Source organism: Acanthopagrus latus, chromosome 5, assembly GCF_904848185.1.
Source record: "Acanthopagrus latus isolate v.2019 chromosome 5, fAcaLat1.1, whole genome shotgun sequence".
NCBI lineage: Eukaryota > Metazoa > Chordata > Actinopteri > Spariformes > Sparidae > Acanthopagrus > Acanthopagrus latus.
The window spans coordinates 27,670,808-27,689,457 of NC_051043.1; the positions used below are offsets into that span (position 1 = coordinate 27,670,808).

The following is an 18,650-nucleotide window of genomic DNA, read 5'->3' on the forward strand; positions in this document are numbered from 1 at the left end:
AATAAAACTGTGGTAGGCCAAATCCATTACTCATATTTATATTTTCTACAGCGGGGTGGTGGAATTGAGTGGCCTCCTGTCATGATCACAAGTATCAGATCGGTCTGTTTATTGTGAGAACAACTGAACGAAGTGCAACGTTTAGTCATCTTTTCCAGAAATTAGTTGTTTTATTATTTCAGCTTTCAAGTGTTGCAGTTTTAATTGAGGACTCTCTGCGAGTATAACTTCTCTGGTATTCCCTTTTAGCTACTGAGCACAAATCTGACTAAGTGAAGTGAAAGGCTGCATTCACCACTTTCTCATTACTGCTGCTGAGGTGCCCTTGAGCAAAGCCCTTAACCCAATTTGCAGGTCAGACTGTGGCTGCACCGAGTGTCTCCGGGTGTGAATGTGACGCGTGTAACTGCGAAAAACAGTCGAAGTCCCATGAATAATAATTGTAAATACACAGTAAATGATTTAGGATTCAGAAGATGAAAAACATAAACAAACTGACAAAAATATCTTTTCAAAGATGTTTATAAGTCTAAAATTAGGAATATTTTACATGTTTTCCCAGAACATTGTGTGTTCTGACCTTAATTTTGTAAACAATGCCTCAAGACTCAAGTAGGGGCGGGGCTGTTTCCTCATCGTCCAATCAGAAACGGTCACGACCCATTTATTGCGTTCCTGCCATTTCAGCCAATCGGCGCCGCCCTTCATTACAATCCCGACCAATTATATTCGAGGATGTTGACACGTACAGATCAAGGAAGTCTATGATGATGTGTATTATGTACACAACTGTGCTGACGCCGGGAACAGGTGAAACGCAGTTTTATTCGCTCGTTTTTTCGCTGCTGTGAAGTTTTAGCGTCGAGTCGCTCAAGCTAAATGCTACAAGGAGTTAGCTAACTAGCTGACGTAGCTGTAGCTGTAACGGTCGGACACCTGAGCTGAGTTTCGTCGGCGGTGTTTGTGACTCCCAGCTGTCATGTTGACCGTGTTTCCCCTCCTGTCAGCCGCCTTTCGGCTCACCTAGCTGGGGTGGAGATACATGGGGCTCCGCGTCGCCAGAGGATGGAGGATTTAACCTCAGATTATCATGGCTGCCGTGACAGAGTGGCGTTACACCACCAGCCGTGTCCTCGGAGGATGGGGCCCGCTGCTTTGTGTCCTCGTCGGCTCTCTGGTGGCCATCCTGATGCCGCTGGTCGGGGTGGAGAACCAGTGCCGCGCCGCCCTGAAGGGTATAGCCCACCTCCGCTGCCAGCTGTGGGGAGGCTACCAACAGCCCCCAGCGGTGCAGTCCACCAGCCTCACTGTCCCCTTCACTGCCCTTGATCTGCTGCCTCAGAGGTCCAAACCAAGCAAAGGTACAAACAGGAAGTCCACTGTTCAGTAAATATGAGGCTAGAAACATTCAATGTGTTTTTACTCATACTTGTAAGTATATTTAATTGTTGTATACTTACTCATAAGATCCTAAGAGTAAATTCAGGAGATATAGATTTAGATATTCAAAGACAAATCAGTGGTTTCAAGTTTCTGAATCATTTCTGAACTCTTTGAAAACACCATGTTTACTTTGTCTTTGTATTGTAGCTCAGTGTAAATTAACAGATGTTACAGTCGAACTTTTTTTCAACGTTGCCCAGACCTGCTGTGCTGTGAGCTCAGTGAAGTGTTGGATCGTGTTGCTGTAACCATGTTTCTGATTGCAGAGATGGTGCTGGAGGCCAAGGCGGCGCTGCTGCAGGCTCAGGAGATGAAGAAAGTGGGGAAGAGGGAGAAGGCTCACAAGCTGCTGGTGCACGCACTCAGCATGAATCCAGACTTTGTGGATGCACTGACGGAGCTGGGGACCATTCTGGAGGAGGAGAAGGACGTCGTCCAGGCAGACCACCTCTACACCAAAGCTTTGGCCATCTCGCCCTGTAATGAGCGAGCTCTGGTCAGCCGAGACCGAACTCTGCCCTTGGTGGAAGAGATTGATCAGCGTTATTTTGGCATCATTGACAGTAAAGTGCGCCGGCTCATGTCCATTCCTAAAGGCAACTCGGCACTGCGCCGAGTGATGGAGGAAACCTACTACCACCACATTTACCACACGGTGGCCATTGAGGGCAGCACGCTCACTCTCTCTGAGATCCGTCACATCATCGAGACTCGGTACGCCGTTCCTGGGAAGAGTCTTCAGGAGCAGAATGAGGCCATCGGGGTGGATGCAGCCATGAAGTACATCAACACCACACTGCTGTCCAGAACTGGAACCATCAGCGTCAATGACATCCTGGAGATTCACCGGCGGGTTCTCGGCTACGTAGATCCCGTAGAAGGAGGGAGGCTACGCACCAACCAGGTGTTTGTGGGCCACCACATCCCCCCGCACCCTCAGGACCTGCAGAGACACATGCAGGAGCTGGTTCAGTGGCTCAACTCTGAGGAGGCCCTGCAGCTGCACCCTGTGGAGTACGCAGCTCTCGCCCACTACAAACTGGTGTACGTGCACCCATTTGTAGATGGCAACGGACGCACATCCCGGCTGCTGATGAACCTCGTGCTCATGCAGGCGCGATACCCACCCATCACCATTCGCAAAGAGCAAAGGTCTGAGTATTACGCAGCTCTAGACACAGCCAATGAGGGCGATGTGCGGCCCTTCATTCGCTTCATCGCCAAATGCACAGAGATGACACTAGACACGCTGTTGATTTCTACAACAGAACACGCTGTGGGGCTGCCGGCAGCCAGTCAGGACCAGGCCTGTCTGGACTGCAAACAGACCATCCCCATCCACAACTGAGCCAGAGACGGGAGCAGCATGACAGGCCAGCATGCTGGGCGAGTTTGTGATTGATCTAAAAGCTATTTAACAACAATCCGATCGTAAAATGTATTAAAATGCCTTGTCACTTATCCCGTATCCTGCGATGTCGCCCTCCCTGCTCCAGTGTCAGTTTTACAAACATCCGCTGAACTCATCGCTGCAGGATGTTGAATTGAATCTGGATGTTTTTAAGTTTGCTTTCCTTCACAATGAAAAGAAACTTCTTCCCTTTGTTAGTTTGTAATCAGATTCCCACAGCAGCTTTAATGCGTTTTAGTTCCCATCAGAACACAATCTGAAGTTTGACTACTGGTGACGTGAGGAGGGCGGGAAGCTTTTTTTATCATGTCGACTTGAGACGCTTCAGTGATTTCCAACACGGATGTGTAGCGTGTGTGTAAATATTGAACTCATCACCTTCGGGATAAAGATGATGTCTCCTAACACTGTTAAGCACTTTCATTTATTTGATTATTTATTTTAAAATAAAAGTGTTTTAACTTTCATTATGTCTTTAGATTTTTTTGTAGAACAAACTTGTGTGTCAAAAAACAAATCAGAGGTTTTCATGATTTTATTTTAACAAGTTTTAGACCAGGAAAAAAAACACATGACTTAGTTCTTTTTACAGGACTCAAAAATAAGGGTAGATAACGAAACAAGCACGTAAATAAATACTGTGGTTGAACAAAAAATAGCCATTTATTATTTACCTCTATACCAAATTCAAAACACCGACTATAGAAATGATACAAAACAACAGCAATGCACATTTACCACTTCTAGTTCCAAACAGAAAACTTGTGACTCCTACAGACCAACGTAATCAAGATTTTTTTCCTACTTCCTTTTTTTTTTTTTTTTTTTTGGATTAGGCCACTGTGGTGAGAGCAATACATATAGCTTGTATCCCATCTGATTTGAAAACTTAGATTTATATTTATTACAAACTATGGTGACCTTTTTGAAATACACTGAACATTATGTACACAAACAGTTGTTAATATTCCAAACGAGTGGACCAATGGTCGACTTCTAACCCGGGAAAAAAACAAAATGGAAAAAACTGCATAGATTCTCTTCTGTTGTGTAGAAGGAGCTGCAGACATAAATAATACGTAGATGACAGCGAAACAAGCTGTCAGCTAACTGTGGCTCGCCTTACACAAAGTTCATTCAGGGTCAGACTGAGCCTCAAGACAAACAAGTCTGAGCCACATTTAGAAAACTAATTAGATTTCGGTTTGTCTCCAGGTTTCACTTGTACAACAGAGTTCCACAAGTAACTTCTAACATTTATGTTTATGTTCTAATTCCTTTAAAACACAAACAAATGAATGTCTTCTCTCAAATTAACGGACAATCTGCAGATCTTTTTCTTTTTTTTAACTAATTGGTCCACAAAACTTGCAAAAACTGGAAAACAACCAAGTTTCCTGGAGTCCAAGAAGTTGCCTTAAAGGTGCAGTATGTCAGAGATGGCCACTTGTTGAATTCATACTCGCAACAAATGGCGAGTAACTGCCAGCTGTAGCTGCTGTTAGCTAGTTAGCTCAGTTAGCCATGCAGCTAGCGGTCTTAGCTGGGAGCTTAGAGCCCCTGGGGAAGTGTTGGTGTTTACAACAGTAGCAAAGGGGGATCTGACCTGAACTGACCAGGGCTAGCTGGTTAGCATGCTAAACAATCAACACAACACAGGCAGCATAATGTCAAAATTTCACATCGTTTGGATAATTTTAGCAAAGTCTTGAATGTTTTCAGCCAAAGATCTTACATACTGCACCTTTGAAATGTCTGTTTGTCTGATCAGTAACGTCAAACAAAGCATATGGGAGAAAAACAAAGAAATATGAGATGGTGGAAATAACAGGTTGGAATTTTTGCATTAAATGACTTGTACAGTAATTTTTTCTGTAAATCGACTTATCGTTGCAACTCTACATCGCTGAGCAAATTAGATTTCATGTGAAATTAAAGATCATAACCGTTAAATCACTTTTTGTGAACCAAACTAAAGCTGTGACACGTTCATCAGGGATGTTTCTTGCCACCAGAAGCAGCCAGTCAAGACACATTTCTTGAACACTTACATATTCATTCTCAAGGGAACATGGCCTTCCCTCCATTTCTCTTCCCTTCAAAAGCACAAAAACAAATTCATAGTCAAAGCAACATTGGTGATTGGATGTTTTTACCTTGAACAAAACAGGTAACACTCACATGTATGGAAGGGATGAGACCATATACTGAAAGCAGTTCTGTAAATACTTAAACTGATATCGAGCGTGAGCAGTATGACGCATCACTTGGGCAGTTTTCATACTGTTATAACAGCCACTGGCCGACATAGAGCCAGTGAACTAGCACTAATTTGCTGGAGCCTCTAGGGTTTGTCCTTAGCATCATAATGCTGATAATTAGCAGCAACATGGCAACTCAGAGATGATATTATATAAAAACTAGTTTTCTATACAGTCAGAAAGTCACTGCTAGCCTCGTTAGCTGTGTCAAACTAAGTTACGCAACAAAATCCAAAAGGTTTCCTAAAAACATATGGAGAACATCTTTTTCATCACTGCAGCACAACCCAACTTATGTACACACACACACACGCACACACACACACACACACACACACACTATATTACACCACATCTGCACTTTTGCATAAAACCTTTTCAAAACAACATTCACAAGGTTGGCTGTTTGGAATATTTATAAAAAATACTCTCCCACATACTTCTCTCTCGGATCCCTTTTTACAGTACACAACAAAAGAAGACACTCTGCGACATGAGGCATACAATTTTAGATACAGTATATTTACACACATTATACAGTTTTTTATAAAACAAAGAAAGAAAGAAAAAAGCCTGCCAGCCACCTTCAGACAAACCAGAACAATCTGTCACACTGGTGAAGAGTCTCGGTTGAAAAGGGTTTTTTTTGATGGAGGCGATTAAGGCAATCTCGCAGAACTGAAGATGAGAAGAAGATTAAAGGGAGGTCAGGTAACCGATCACAGAAACATCACCAACACTAATTTGTAAGGACACAAGATGGCTTTCAGTGTGAAGGCGGTTGTAATTCTCTCATCTTCTCACTTTTTGAGAAGCATCTTTGCAAAGTCTGAATTTGACAAAGGTTTCGTCTCTCCGGCCGTGCTGGTTGTCGCTGGGTTCTGCGCGGCTGCGGTCCCGTTCTCCACTTTGCCCGCGGACTCACTTGGTCGATGCAGCGAACGAGGGAGTAATGAGAGCTGAGTGCGTCCTCTTCCTCTCCTGCAAACAGAAAATAAACCAGCCTTGTTTCTGAACAGGTACAGATCTGAGAATGGAAGGTTTTCTGAACATTTCAGGTAAAAGTCAAACTTACGATCCAAACACCTGGCGAGGCATCAAGTCTGCCCCGGGCCTGCTGGAACCAGGTTTATCCATCACGTTCCTGCGAGGAGGGTTACTTATAGCGACAGAGATTTTGTTGCCCTCCACCTCCATGCCATCCATCTTCAGAACCGCCTGAGAAGCATGAGCTTCCTCTCCAAATTCAACATATGCCAGACCCTGCAGAGCCACACAGAAAGAAGAGGTTAATACATCACAGCAGACTCTAAGCACCTTGACCTGGCTCAGCATCTGTGTGGTCAAAGGTGGCTATCATTAGCTGACAAAGGAAGGCTATTCTTAGCTGAACATCTGGACGCAGTGCTCCCCTTTATGCCTCACCTTGGGTTTTCCTGAGCGATATGTGACCAGACGAACTTCTTTAATGGTGCCGTGACTTTTGCAGAGTTCCTCCAGCTGCTCTTTCGTGCACGAGAACGGCAGCCCGGAGATGAAGATCTTCTGTTTCTCCATGGATGTGTTGTACTTAAACACCTGCGAGGGACATTAATGTGAAGTGGTCACTTGTATTATCAGGGTTGCTGCAGAGTTCACCAACACCACTTTCAGCCTAATGTTTTAAATAATATATGGAATAAACAGTTAAGTCCAAGGCAATAGAAAATATACTGTAATATACATTGTGAGTGATACGACTTTTCAGCATTACTAGTTGTGTTCTTATTTCATATTTACCTTAAAGTCAGGATTTTTGTTTTTGTCCACACAAGGAGACACAAACATGGGCCTGCCCTCCACCTCCCGTCTGTCCAGCTTCAGGGCCTCAGGGACAGACACCGAGGATTCAAACTGTACATAGCCGTAGCCTTTGAAGCCCCCTTTGTTGCTGAAGACGGGGCGAATCTGTTTGATGGGGCCACAGATCTCAAACAGCGTCCTGAGCTTTGCCTCTGGCTCCTCCAGCGTGTACGTGAGGTTGCTGATGAAAACGCTGCAGTTATCGTTGCGAAGCTCGGGCTTGTCATCATTCTGCCGCTGGGCCGCGGCTTCCTGCTGGGCCTTTTTAGCGCCAGGTGGACCGGGCTTATAGCCGGGCGGACCGTTCTTACCAAACAGTCCCGTATCAGTCTCCATGTACTTGTCTGAGGTTTGGTCTCCGTGCCCTCTGTGCCTTTTCGGAGCTTGTTCTGTCACAGAGGGGGAGGAAGAGTTAGTCTGTTATCTTTGCTTAAAATAAAAAGGTTTATTGTATCACCACCGTTATATACCTGAGTCGTCATTCCACTCATTGTGATAATCGTCCTGCTCCACTTTCCTCTTCTCGCCAGCCCGAGTTCCCTTCTGGGCCTTCTTCTGAAACTTCTTGTCTGCCTTGTTCTTCCGCCGCTGATCAGCTCTGTCCTCCTCTTGGCGAACCATGATGGCTTCTTTCTCAGCCACCTGACAGAAGCGCACAACACGGCAACATCAGCAAAAAAGCAGCGTCATGGTACACCTGTCCAGCACAACGCTGACACGTGCTCCTACCTTTGCTCGTTGCTCATTAACCCTGTTCAGCCGGGTCTCCGTCTTCTGCACCGCCAGGTCCCAGTCCTCCAGAGAACCTACAGGTGAGGACACGAAACGCAGATGCACACTGTAAATCATGAAATCTTCTTTATTCTTCTGATAACTTATCATTTTTAGACCGGGACTCACCTTCCACCCTCTCAAAGGTGAGCAGGACTTCACACACATGCTCAGGGTAGTCGGAGGTGCACTGGACCGCTCTGTGGAGAGCTTTCCGACAGTGGACAGGGTCTCCGTAAGACCTGCGGGTAGAGAAAGACATTAAGGACACCACGTTCTGGAAGATAAACGGTTCGTCAAAAAGGCATCAGACATGACACTGACGTACCTTTCAAGGTTATAGTACTCCAGCCACATGTTGGCAAATTTGGCGTTCCCTTTCGTCATGATACTGTCCCACAGCTCTCTGGCTTTCTGGATGTTCTTGCAGTGCAGCGCCTGGAAAAGATTGATGAGAAAAAATAAGTCAATATGACCCTGAGTTTTATCTTCAACTAAAACTGTCACACATTCTGGAGAGTGCTGCGGTTAATTAGTAACTGTTCTTTTAGTCTTTCACCATTTAGAGATTTCTCGATGCTTCAAGGTCATTTGGCAGCGTAATCACATCACAGAGCACTTGTACACATTTGAGCTATTATGGAGTTTAAAGTGGACAAGCTCATTCAGTCAACAGCTACAGGATGATGAAATTCACACCCCCCAAAATAAGAATAAAATAAGTCAAAATAACAAACACAAATAAACAGATTCACACAGAATTTAAAGTTGAGCTGAAACAGAAGGCAGAGTGAAATTTGTTTCTGCATATTTAAGCGTTTCCTGTAAAATAATTCAGGTAGGGAGAGACTTACAATTGTAGACTAAAGCATAAGTGCAAGGCGGGTTTCTTGCTGGGTTTAGTCAGATATTCCCCAAATCACTGCGTAAAATTGTTTTTGTACAGTAATTTGATACAGTATATCAAAATACAAAGAAATTGATTTTTCTGCACATTTTTTGACATTTGTCAAAAATGTGACTGTGGATGTGATCTAAAATAGTTAAAGGGGCACTTTTCATTTCAGCTTCGGCTCAAGTCAACATCGCAGACACCCGACTCTTAAAAATGGTTGTCATGGTAACACTACTCACCTCTATCCTGGCCCAGATCTGCATTATGAGACAAGAAGGATCTCCACTTTCACCGAACCCTACAGTGACAGAAGACAACCAGCTAAATAAAAAAAACAAAAAACAAACCCAGAATACCGAAGAAATTCAATAAAAACCTCAGTTGGACTCGAAGCCACCTACTTTCTTCGACGTCTTGTTTCATGTAGTCTAGAGATCGAGCGAAAGCTCCTCGTAACTCCTCTAACTCTTTACTTGATTCTGCAAAAAAGGGCACACCAAAGCGAGAAGAGCAACGGGTGAAATCCAATAAATATTTATATCCAACCACAAAGACAAATTCTGTTTCACACACGGCTGCTCCCACCTTTGCTGAAATCCACACGTCTCCTCAGGTAGTCGAGGTAAGCCTGCCAAATCTCCACATAATCTGTTGCTTGAATGAAACCTGCATTCAGCGCCTTCTCAAAGACATCTGTGAGGAAGACAAAGAAGACACAAGGTAAGGCCAAGGAAGATCCATGTTCTCCTCATAGGGAACGATTTAAGACTCGTGGTTTTGCATCTTTTTTGCCTCCATACCGGTGATGTTTGTCACACACTACGTCGCGGTTACCTGAGACAGTGTGATGATCGGCTCCGTGCCTCTCCAGGGCCAGCAGGTAGCTCTTCCACAGGCCCATCGTCCAGGGGCAGTTTCTGACGGCACGTTCATGAGTGGAGAGAACCATGTCTTTGACCTTCAGCTGACGATCCTGCAGAGAGGAAGAGAGAAAAACAGCAGAACAGTCAGAATGACCTTCAACAAGATGGATGATTGATTGCTTTATTAATTCAAAGACAATGAAAGAAGCAACATTTTCTAACATCCCACCAGATTCATCTTCACTACTGTAAAGTACATTAAGGGGAATGACAATATTTTTTTCATATCTGCGCTGAGCCAGTATCAGTCGATAATGTATCTATCAGGCTCTACTTTTTAATCTGGCCCCTGTATTTACATATCTGGTGTGTAACTGAGGAGTCAGAAGTTTTACAGTCAGTCTAGTATATCGTCTCAGCTACCGGCGAGACATGACTGCAGTGGCTGCAGCGTAATCCTTCGGGGCAACAACATCTAGAATAGGGAAAAACTGTAACAAATCACTTTACACGCCTTAGGAGCAAGACTTTTCCTTGGGAGAGGACCTTATTATTTGACAAAAAGTCCCTCACCATAGGAACCATTTCATTAATGGTGTCAGACACTTAAGAGCAACAACCGAAGGAGCCAAAGGGTTCTGAACCGATTCCTAAACTTTGGATAAGTATGAATCATTTAAACACTCAAACGTGTAAATATACACAGGTTGTTTTTACATGTTGCTCAACACTGAGGTAGCTAACATAATCATTTACACTGAAATATGAACCGGACACAATTCTTTAAGCTAATAAACTTTCATATGAAATAATTCTAGTCTTTTCAGAAGAGTGAAATAATCATCATGCTGTATTACTGTTTATTAAATCACCGGCTGTCGTTTGTTAAGAGCAGCTGAGTGCAACACTGCAGTGATAGTTGTTCTTGCAGGCGGATGACGGAGCTGTCTGAGGCACTGAATAAATCAGACTGGGAGGTAAAGTCATGGGAAATTAGTCCAAACGTAACAGTCTGACTAAGAGCCCTTTGAAGCACGATGCTAAACACCAACACTCACCAGATATGTGTTGTATTTTGCCCACATGTCTGGTACCAGGCAGTTCTCAGCCATAGTCCGCTCAAAGGTTATCTGGACCCGCGCCGGGTCGCCCTCCTTCAGTTCAAAGTCGAGGTAGGACTGATACTCTGCCAGCTTGGGAGGTTCTGCTGCCATCTGCAGCAAGACAACAGCATGACGATGTTATGCACTGAACAACTGTTTTAACCAAATGTTAAAAAGTTGGAAAAATGAATGCAAGTAGGTTACCAGTGACTCTTCATAAGGTTTGCACTTCTCCAGTTGCTTTAAAGCCTTTCTGTACTGATGTATGACCCCCTCAGACACCCCTTGTTCAGACCACTCCTCGTACTCCGCATACGTGGCTTCCATGTCTGCAGAGCAACAAAACACAATCTTATTTCCGTAAAGAGGCATTTTCATCAACATTATCAATAAAGATACCTACAGTATTTAGAAAAGGTGTGTTGCAGGAATCTGTACATTTGCAACTGTTTTAAAAGTACACAGCATAATTTTGGCAGCAAGCTTTGGTGAACAATTCAACGAGAGAGAAGTTCAAATAAAAATTGGTTTCCAACAATACAGAAGTGCCTCTGTTGTCCATTCTGCTGGACCAGAAACACATTAACACAATACTGGATGATGAAGCCATCTCCCGCCCCCGCCTCAACAAACTGAAAGTACAGTCAGAGCCGGGAGAGGAAGGCTCTGTTTCTAAATCTGTATGGCATTTCAGAAAGTCACGGAGCAACCGTGCCACAGTCAACTTATCCCAGAAGGCAGAATCATCATTTCAAATAGGGTATTTCACAGTTTTTCAGCTGGGCATAGGGCTCTCACAAAAGGAATTGTGCACGTTTCACAGCCTGTCGGGACAGACGAGGCGTCATTCTCACCCATTAAGGGAACGGCCAGCTGGCGGCGAAACAAAGTATGGATCCGCTCGAGCTGAGCGTTCAGCAGCTCCTGCTCTTCGCGGCTGGGAATCCTGCCAGGGGGAGGCTGAGAGGAAACAGGGCAGAGAAAACTGTGTGAAAAATTTGGCAAAGGCCCAGAATTCAACTCTGTATCTAAAATATTTGAATTTATTCTGTGTTAATGGAGAAGATTATAATGATTCAAAAGCCTGCTTAGTTTAAAAATTACTATTATTGACTCAATTGTGTATCTTGCATTGTCTAATCTAACAGACACTAATTCAATGCTAAATTACTAATCTACTAGATATAGTACTTGCATCATCCAAAATAAATCTCCTGCTGGCATGTTTATGTAACCAGCAACAACAAAAACATGTCCGACTCCTGATAAAATCTCTTCCAGTGATGGAAACACAAACCTGCACTGTGGACAGAATGGCGTTTTCAAACTCTCTGTACGCCTCCCACACCGACTGTCCCTTGGTCATGTGAAGCCCCACAGCGGTCACAGCTCTCTCGAAGATGGACCTCACCTTGTCGATCCCACCTGGTGAGCCCATGCCACCTATTGAATACTGAGCATATTCAAGCCAGATATCTGGACCTGGGTATAAAGACATGCAACTAAATGTTAAGATCATGTGAAGACTGGGTGACAAAACAAGACAGCAGTGACAGCGGTTCAGATGCACTCACAGATGTAGTCTTTAATAGCCTTCTCAAAAAGTTCATAAACTTTCTCCCGGTTTGGCTCCTCCTCAGTCAGACGGATCTCATCCTTCAGCCAGTCGAGCCAGATCTCTGCAGGGTAAAATAAAAAAAAAAAAATGTTGTTGTAGTTGCAAAAAACACAGTGCTGCTGTCAACTGACCCGAAAATCATATTTAGACATACACCAACCTTCAGTGAGTGGGAACAGTTCACTCATCTTCTGCCTCGCCTTTCGCAGGCGGACGAGCTCTCCCTCCTGCTTCAGCAGTTTGATGAGATCTACGTGACAGTTGTAGTCGAAAGCATTGATGGACAACTAGAGGGGGGAAAAGAAATCACAGACAATAAGGAGGGGTAAGATGTTGAAGAGTAAATATAAACAGTGATACACGGTCACTATCACATTGATAATGCATCGGTTATACGTCGGTTTTGGTTAAAATTACAGCCAATAAACAGAGCTGAGAAAATTAAACCAAACAACCGGCGCAGCATCCATGCACACCTATACAGCAGGTGGTTGCATGCTCTTCTACAACTGGTTTACATCTTGTCAATACACACAGAGAAGACATGCATAAAGCTGCTGATGCGCTCATGTTGTCAAACATCTGAACAGAGCCGCACAGTGCAGGAACTTTTAAAAATAAAATTAAACACAGCAGAACCTTCTTCATTTATTTTTCAGCAGAGAATCTGTACCAAATGACATGTCATGACATTATCAATCTAATAACTTGCACAATGAAACACAAAATGTTTGTACAGTAGTTAAGGCACTTTAACAGTCACTAGCCAACACTTATCTCATGGAGTCTAATGATGCCTGATTGCATAAAAGGTGATTATGTTATGTTGTTTTTATTAAAAGGTGCAATATGTAGATTGGGGGAAGAAATTTCATTGAGAAGAAAATAATATTTATAGACAGCTATGGCTAAAAATGTACACAAACTCTTTGTTTTTAGGAATGAATAAAAAAAAAATGTACACCACAATTTCATATTGTTTTTCTTTGTTTATTTATCATGTTTGGCGGACCCTGCCACCTTCCTAGCTTCAAACAATTATCTATTCTCCTCTGAGAATTCTTTTTAAATAAATAAGTATCTCCAAGGTTGTATTATTACCTCATTAATATTGTAAATAAATATCAGAGGTTGTACTACATAGTGCCCCTTTAAACAACAGACACTTAACATTATAACCTGCATTAAAGTCTGATGCAGTGTTTCAGGATACAGTCTGATCCAGGTGTACTAACATAAACTGAGTACACTAGAGGTGTTTTAATGCTGCAGAAACGTTATAAACTGTTATGAAATGTGTCACTCTCACATATTTAAGACGCGACACTCGTAAAGTTTGGACAGAACTTTATATTAACACGTGAACTTTCTGTCTAACACCTCTGGAAGCTGTTTTATCATCACACTGGACTCGTAATACAAAAGGGCGCGTGTGACACGAGACAAGTCATTAGCATCACAGATTAGCATCACGGCTAATCACGACAGCTACGCGAATGACGTCGCATCATACGCAGTCTTTTAATTGTTTTGATTAACAGCCGCTGACATCGTTTATACAATCTACTTTCTATCACACCAGCTCGGGAGAGAGACGCTGGCTGTGTTTTTTAAAAGCGTCTGACTTGCAGCTGGCTGTGTTTACCACCCATTCATTCGCGTTAGCTCCTCGGCTAACCTTGGCTGTGCTAATTTACCTGCTCCTCCAGCCGCTGGATCTCGGCTTCATTTTCTTTCTCGTCCTCCGACGAATCGTCCTCTTCGTCGTCTGAATTTTCTACTCCCATGCCCTCCTCCTCCTCTTCCTCATCTCCGTCCGATTCCATCTCCCTGTCCTCCATCCCCGCATCTTCATCCTCCATGTCTTGCAACTGCGTTTGCTCTGCGCTGCTTGAGGCTGCCATGTTGGAAATGCTGTCTGCCTGGTAACAGCCTACAAGGAAACGCTTCTCCTCGTGAGAGGTGGAGCCTGACACTACGCTGGGTGGAGGAGGAGGAGGAGGAGGAGGAGGATGCCCCCACCGTGTACCGACCGCTGCTAGCCGCTAGTAGGGGCTGCTTTTTCGGTGACCCCCTCCTTCTTCACTTGTTTACCAACAGAAAGCGGTCTTCTTCACGCTCGTGCTCGCTCGTTGATTTCCGCTCATCATCGGGATTCGAACATGGCGGCCGTCTCTTTACGAAACTCTGCGTCCTCGCTGTTGTTGTTTAGCAGGAGGTTATTCAGCCCGCAGCTGAATGTGCTGTGTTCATATCACAAGAAGGTGAGTAACTGATGTGTGTTTTAATGTTTTTTTTTATTAATAAAACCGCGCGTCAACTGAGTTTTACTAAAAGTTAGCTAAGCTAGGTGTGTTGTCTGACATTAGCTAACGTAGGTTAACGGTAGGTGTAAGTTAGCTAACGACAACAGCTCTGTCGGACACTTATAACACATCAAAACTGAAAACAATTCAGTAAAAAAAAATAAGAATAATAATCTTCTGTCTGTGACTCTCCTCGAGGTGGTGGACCACTATGAAAACCCAAGAAATGTGGGCTCTCTAGACAAAAACTCCAAGAATGTGGGGACTGGTTTGGTGGGTGCACCAGCCTGCGGTGACGTAATGAAGCTTCAGGTAAGAGGGTCAACAGAAAAGGAGAAATAAAAACATGAAGTCTGAAAATAAGTAATACTTCTCTGTTAAAAGGGTCTAAAATAACATCCTTGCATAAACTGATTTTCTTAAAGGGTAACTTCACCAATTTGTTTACATGCCTTGGAGAGAACTACTCAATATATAGGGAATAAAATACTATAAAGCTGTTTGTGGCTCCAGAGGAAGCGGCATGTGATCAGATATATAACCTGCAGTGATGTCACTCTGTGGCTTGCATTGTGGGTAATGTAGGCGCATGGTTTTGAAAAGCATTATCTGTTACTTGGAAAGAAATCCAACTGATATCTACTGAATCAAACCCAGTTTTTCCATTATCGCATTACTAAAGTGCACATAAAGGCACCAAATCAGATTATTATCATAACCTGATTATTCCCAGTTATTAGATTATTGTGGTCATGTAATCATGCCCATTGGGATCAAAATCTATACAGTAGAACCAGAAATGTTGTCTTTACCTGGAACCTACACTACCTACAATGCAACTCAGCTGCGGAGGTACATCACTGCAGGGGATTTACCAAGTTATATGCAGCTTTACATTACTGTTTTCATATTTTTCAGTTGTATTCCCCAAGATCTGTAAACACATTTTAACATGTAAAACTTTCAGATACATTTTTGTATCCCAGTACCTGCATTACAATATTGTACACCATTTATGATGTTCCTGCTTGTTTTCTAAGGTTGTTTCAAGGCCGTACTGTGTGTAATGAAGAGTCAATGATTAACACAGGTGTCAATACAAAGGATAACAGATCTTTTAGCTACATGACACATTGAGCTGCTATTTCTTTTAGTAAACACTCAGAAAATACTCAACATCTATTTTATGAACACACAAATCTGACATCACAAATGCTTAATGGGTGATTTTGAACATGTTTTTGGTTAATGATGTCGGGCTAATCAATTTTTAAAGAAAATTAATATTATTGTTAATGGGGAAACAATCTGTCTTTATTTTAAATCTTGTTTATATGGTGAGTTTTATATCCATAAAAGCAAATGATCTGAAAGTAAACCAACATGTTTTTCATGCTACTAATTGTATTCCTTACGTTGTTTTTTATTTTTGATTCAATGATAATGTTAAAACTTAAAAACAAACAAACAAAAAAAAAAAGAGCAGAGATTCGCTGCAGCTGTTATTAGTTTTCTAACTTCCTGTTGTACATCTGTGTGTTTGACTTCATCCAGATCCAGGTGGACGAGTCTGGCAAGATTGTTGATGCAAGATTCAAGACATTTGGCTGCGGATCAGCCATTGCATCCAGTTCCTTAGCAACAGAGTGGGTGAAGGGCAAGTCGGTGAGTTGATATAAAACAGATTAAAAGGAAAAAGGGAACAACTGCTTTACAAATCCTGCTTTATGTGTTGGGGATCTGATTATCTGCTGTTGTCCTGTAGGTTGACGAAGCTCTTAAGATCAAGAACACGGACATTGCCAAAGAGCTCTGCCTTCCTCCAGTCAAGCTTCATTGCTCCAGTAAGTAAAGAAGCAGCTCAATGTGTAAAACTGAATACTTAATAAACAAGATGGATGACATTTAAGGGAAAACCTTCAGCAAGGTGTTGGTACACAACACTTGTCAACTATTCAGTTTGACATCTCTCAACACATTCCTGCAGGTTTTACCTATAATTTGTCACCTTGCTGCATATTTCTTGGTAAAACCCAAGCTGTTTTGGTCACCCGTGCTCGAAGTGTTTTCTAAAACCTCCTCTGCTCTTTTTCTCTCAGTGCTCGCAGAAGATGCCATAAAAGCAGCGCTGTCAGACTACAGACTGAAACAACGGGAGAAGAAGGAGGAACGTGTCCAAGCCACCAATTAATGTGTTGTTTGGAAGATCTCTTGCCATAACACATCAGGTCTTTCACCCTTCTGGGACTTGTATACCTTCTTAAAAAGTTCCATCTAAAAGGGTTGTGGGATCGCTTCCTGGAATTCAAGCCAAGACCCCCATATTGTTCAAGTGCCAGGGGATGAGAGTGTTTGTTTTCATCAGATGATCAGAAATCGATGCTGATGTTGGAGTCGGAACATTATGATTAATATTTTAAGACAGATCTTTAATTTAAAAGGAGGATTTGCACTGGGTTTTCTTTTTCTTCACACACAACACAAACGGGATACATCATGAATCAAACAATAAGCCACGGTTTGTTTTTGCTTTGTATATTTTGTGGCATTTTGGCTTTATTTGGCTTTATTGTATAAAATTGCAGCTCCCTCTCGCAGGATTCAGGTCAACAGCTTAAGTACACATACAAAAATAACACAGAAAAAGTTGTATGAGACTTATTATTGTGAATTAAATGATTTAAAAAAAACACTTTTGGTATCTGTGCTGATGTCATCCACCAGATCCTACATTTAGCGGAGCCACCCTCTGTTGGCGCAGAAGCACTTTTTTCAGTACAACCAGCACCGCCAGCATCAGGAGAGCCACTAACACACATAACACAGCAAGCAGAGAGACGACAACTGCAGAGTCTGGTGTGTGCAGTCGCGGGTCGGGAGTGGGCCGGGCCGCCTCTCTGTTTGTGGAGAGTAAAGATCGTGTCCCTTCAGCAGAGGTTGCATCAGTCTGAGGGTAATGACCTGTGATGTTGTCTCGGCATTTCTGGCCCCCATCAGGAGGAGAAGTGGTGGTTTTTAGAGAAGGTGGGCTGACTGATTGGGTCTTATTCAGGGACAGACACTCCTCATAGGTCAGGGTTTCTAAAGAGTAGTGTTCAAATACTACACGAGGCTCTGGAGCAGCTTTGGAGAGCACTTCACCAGCTGCCTCCTGTGACCAAGAGTTAGGTGTCACTGTCGGCACCTCTGGTGCAGAGTTGAGGTAGAGCTGGTGCGTCCTCTCATTGGGCTTCAGGACGTGAGGGCAGATCGCCACGACAGACAGGTTCAAAAGCAGGCGGTGAGCCAGGTGGACCGGCTCGGTGCACACCAGGTCCGTGGCCATCCTCAGCCTGCTGCTCAGCAGCCAGCGGTAAAGATACAGAATGTCACACTCGCACACCCACAGGTTGTTGGTGAGGTCCACAGATCTGAGACGTGGCAGGCCATCGAAGGCGCTCTCCGGGACTGAACGCAGGCAGTTGCTGTTGATCTTCAGGACCTGCAGGTTGACCAGGGCGGACAGCGAGGGCAGGTCCAGGACAGAGATGCAGTTGGCAGAGAGGTCTAAATGTGTCAGTGATGGAGGGAGATTCCGAGGGAGACTTGTAAGCTTGTTCCCCTTCAGTGTCAGGACCTGCAGCTTGTTCAGACCCTGGAGCGCCCCGGGTTGGATGGCACGGATGCGGTTGTCCTCCAGGTCAAGGCGGGTGAGGTTCCCCAGCTGCCGCAGGGCTCCGGTGGTGATGTAAGTGATGCGGTTTTCTTGCAGCAGCAGGGACTCCAGGCTGGGAGGCAGGCCGCGAGGGAAGCGAGGCAGCAGGTTGTGACTGAGGCTCAGCTCCTGCAGGCCGGAGAAAGGCCGGAGCAGGTGGTCCACGTTACAGAGCTCGTTTCTGGCCACAGATAGAGCAGAGGTGCTGAGAGGGACGGAGCGAGGAAGTGACCGGAGACCCAGGGACTCGCACAAAACCAGAAATCCTGGGCGGGGACAGCAGCAGCCAGACGGACAGGGTGACATTATGAGGGAGGCTAGAGGACAGACGCAGAGAACCAGTAGGACACCACATCTGCACCACAGCATGGCTCACTGTGAGGAGGAGAGACCACACGGCAGTTATTTCTCACTGGATTTGGTCCAGATTTGTCCTGATGGAT

At 44.0% G+C, this 18,650-nt stretch overlaps 3 protein-coding genes across 4 annotated transcripts; 2 read left to right on the plus strand and 1 right to left on the minus strand.

The window, feature by feature from the left end:
- Positions 1-709: 709 nt before the first annotated feature.
- Positions 710-3,321, plus strand: ficd (FIC domain protein adenylyltransferase). Its single transcript, XM_037097451.1, has 2 exons — positions 710-1,361; positions 1,710-3,321. Exons 1-2 carry the CDS (start codon positions 1,091-1,093, stop codon positions 2,789-2,791), a joined length of 1,353 nt encoding a protein of 450 aa, XP_036953346.1. The 5' UTR covers positions 710-1,090; the 3' UTR covers positions 2,792-3,321.
- A 421-nt stretch (positions 3,322-3,742) lies between these two features.
- Positions 3,743-14,145, minus strand: sart3 (spliceosome associated factor 3, U4/U6 recycling protein). 2 transcript variants are annotated; one of them, XM_037097449.1, is made up of 20 exons: positions 13,905-14,145; positions 12,368-12,494; positions 12,164-12,268; positions 11,887-12,071; positions 11,444-11,549; positions 10,794-10,918; positions 10,545-10,700; positions 9,458-9,596; positions 9,209-9,316; positions 9,025-9,102; positions 8,863-8,921; positions 8,057-8,166; positions 7,858-7,970; positions 7,687-7,763; positions 7,428-7,599; positions 6,895-7,346; positions 6,541-6,693; positions 6,191-6,378; positions 5,920-6,096; positions 3,743-5,793 (listed from the first exon to the last, which is right to left on the minus strand). In XM_037097449.1, the coding sequence occupies exons 1-20, from the start codon at positions 14,109-14,111 to the stop codon at positions 5,775-5,777; spliced, it is 2,856 nt and encodes a 951-aa protein (XP_036953344.1). In that variant the 5' UTR covers positions 14,112-14,145; the 3' UTR covers positions 3,743-5,774. The 2 variants fall into 2 exon arrangements, with proteins under 2 accessions (XP_036953344.1, XP_036953345.1); XM_037097450.1 differs by having other exon boundaries at positions 3,743-6,096; positions 13,905-14,111.
- Positions 14,146-14,220: 75 nt separating this feature from the next.
- Positions 14,221-17,202, plus strand: iscu (iron-sulfur cluster assembly enzyme). Its single transcript, XM_037097452.1, has 5 exons — positions 14,221-14,471; positions 14,712-14,825; positions 16,068-16,178; positions 16,279-16,357; positions 16,613-17,202. Exons 1-5 carry the CDS (start codon positions 14,370-14,372, stop codon positions 16,702-16,704), a joined length of 498 nt encoding a protein of 165 aa, XP_036953347.1. The 5' UTR covers positions 14,221-14,369; the 3' UTR covers positions 16,705-17,202.
- Positions 17,203-18,650: the final 1,448 nt, after the last annotated feature.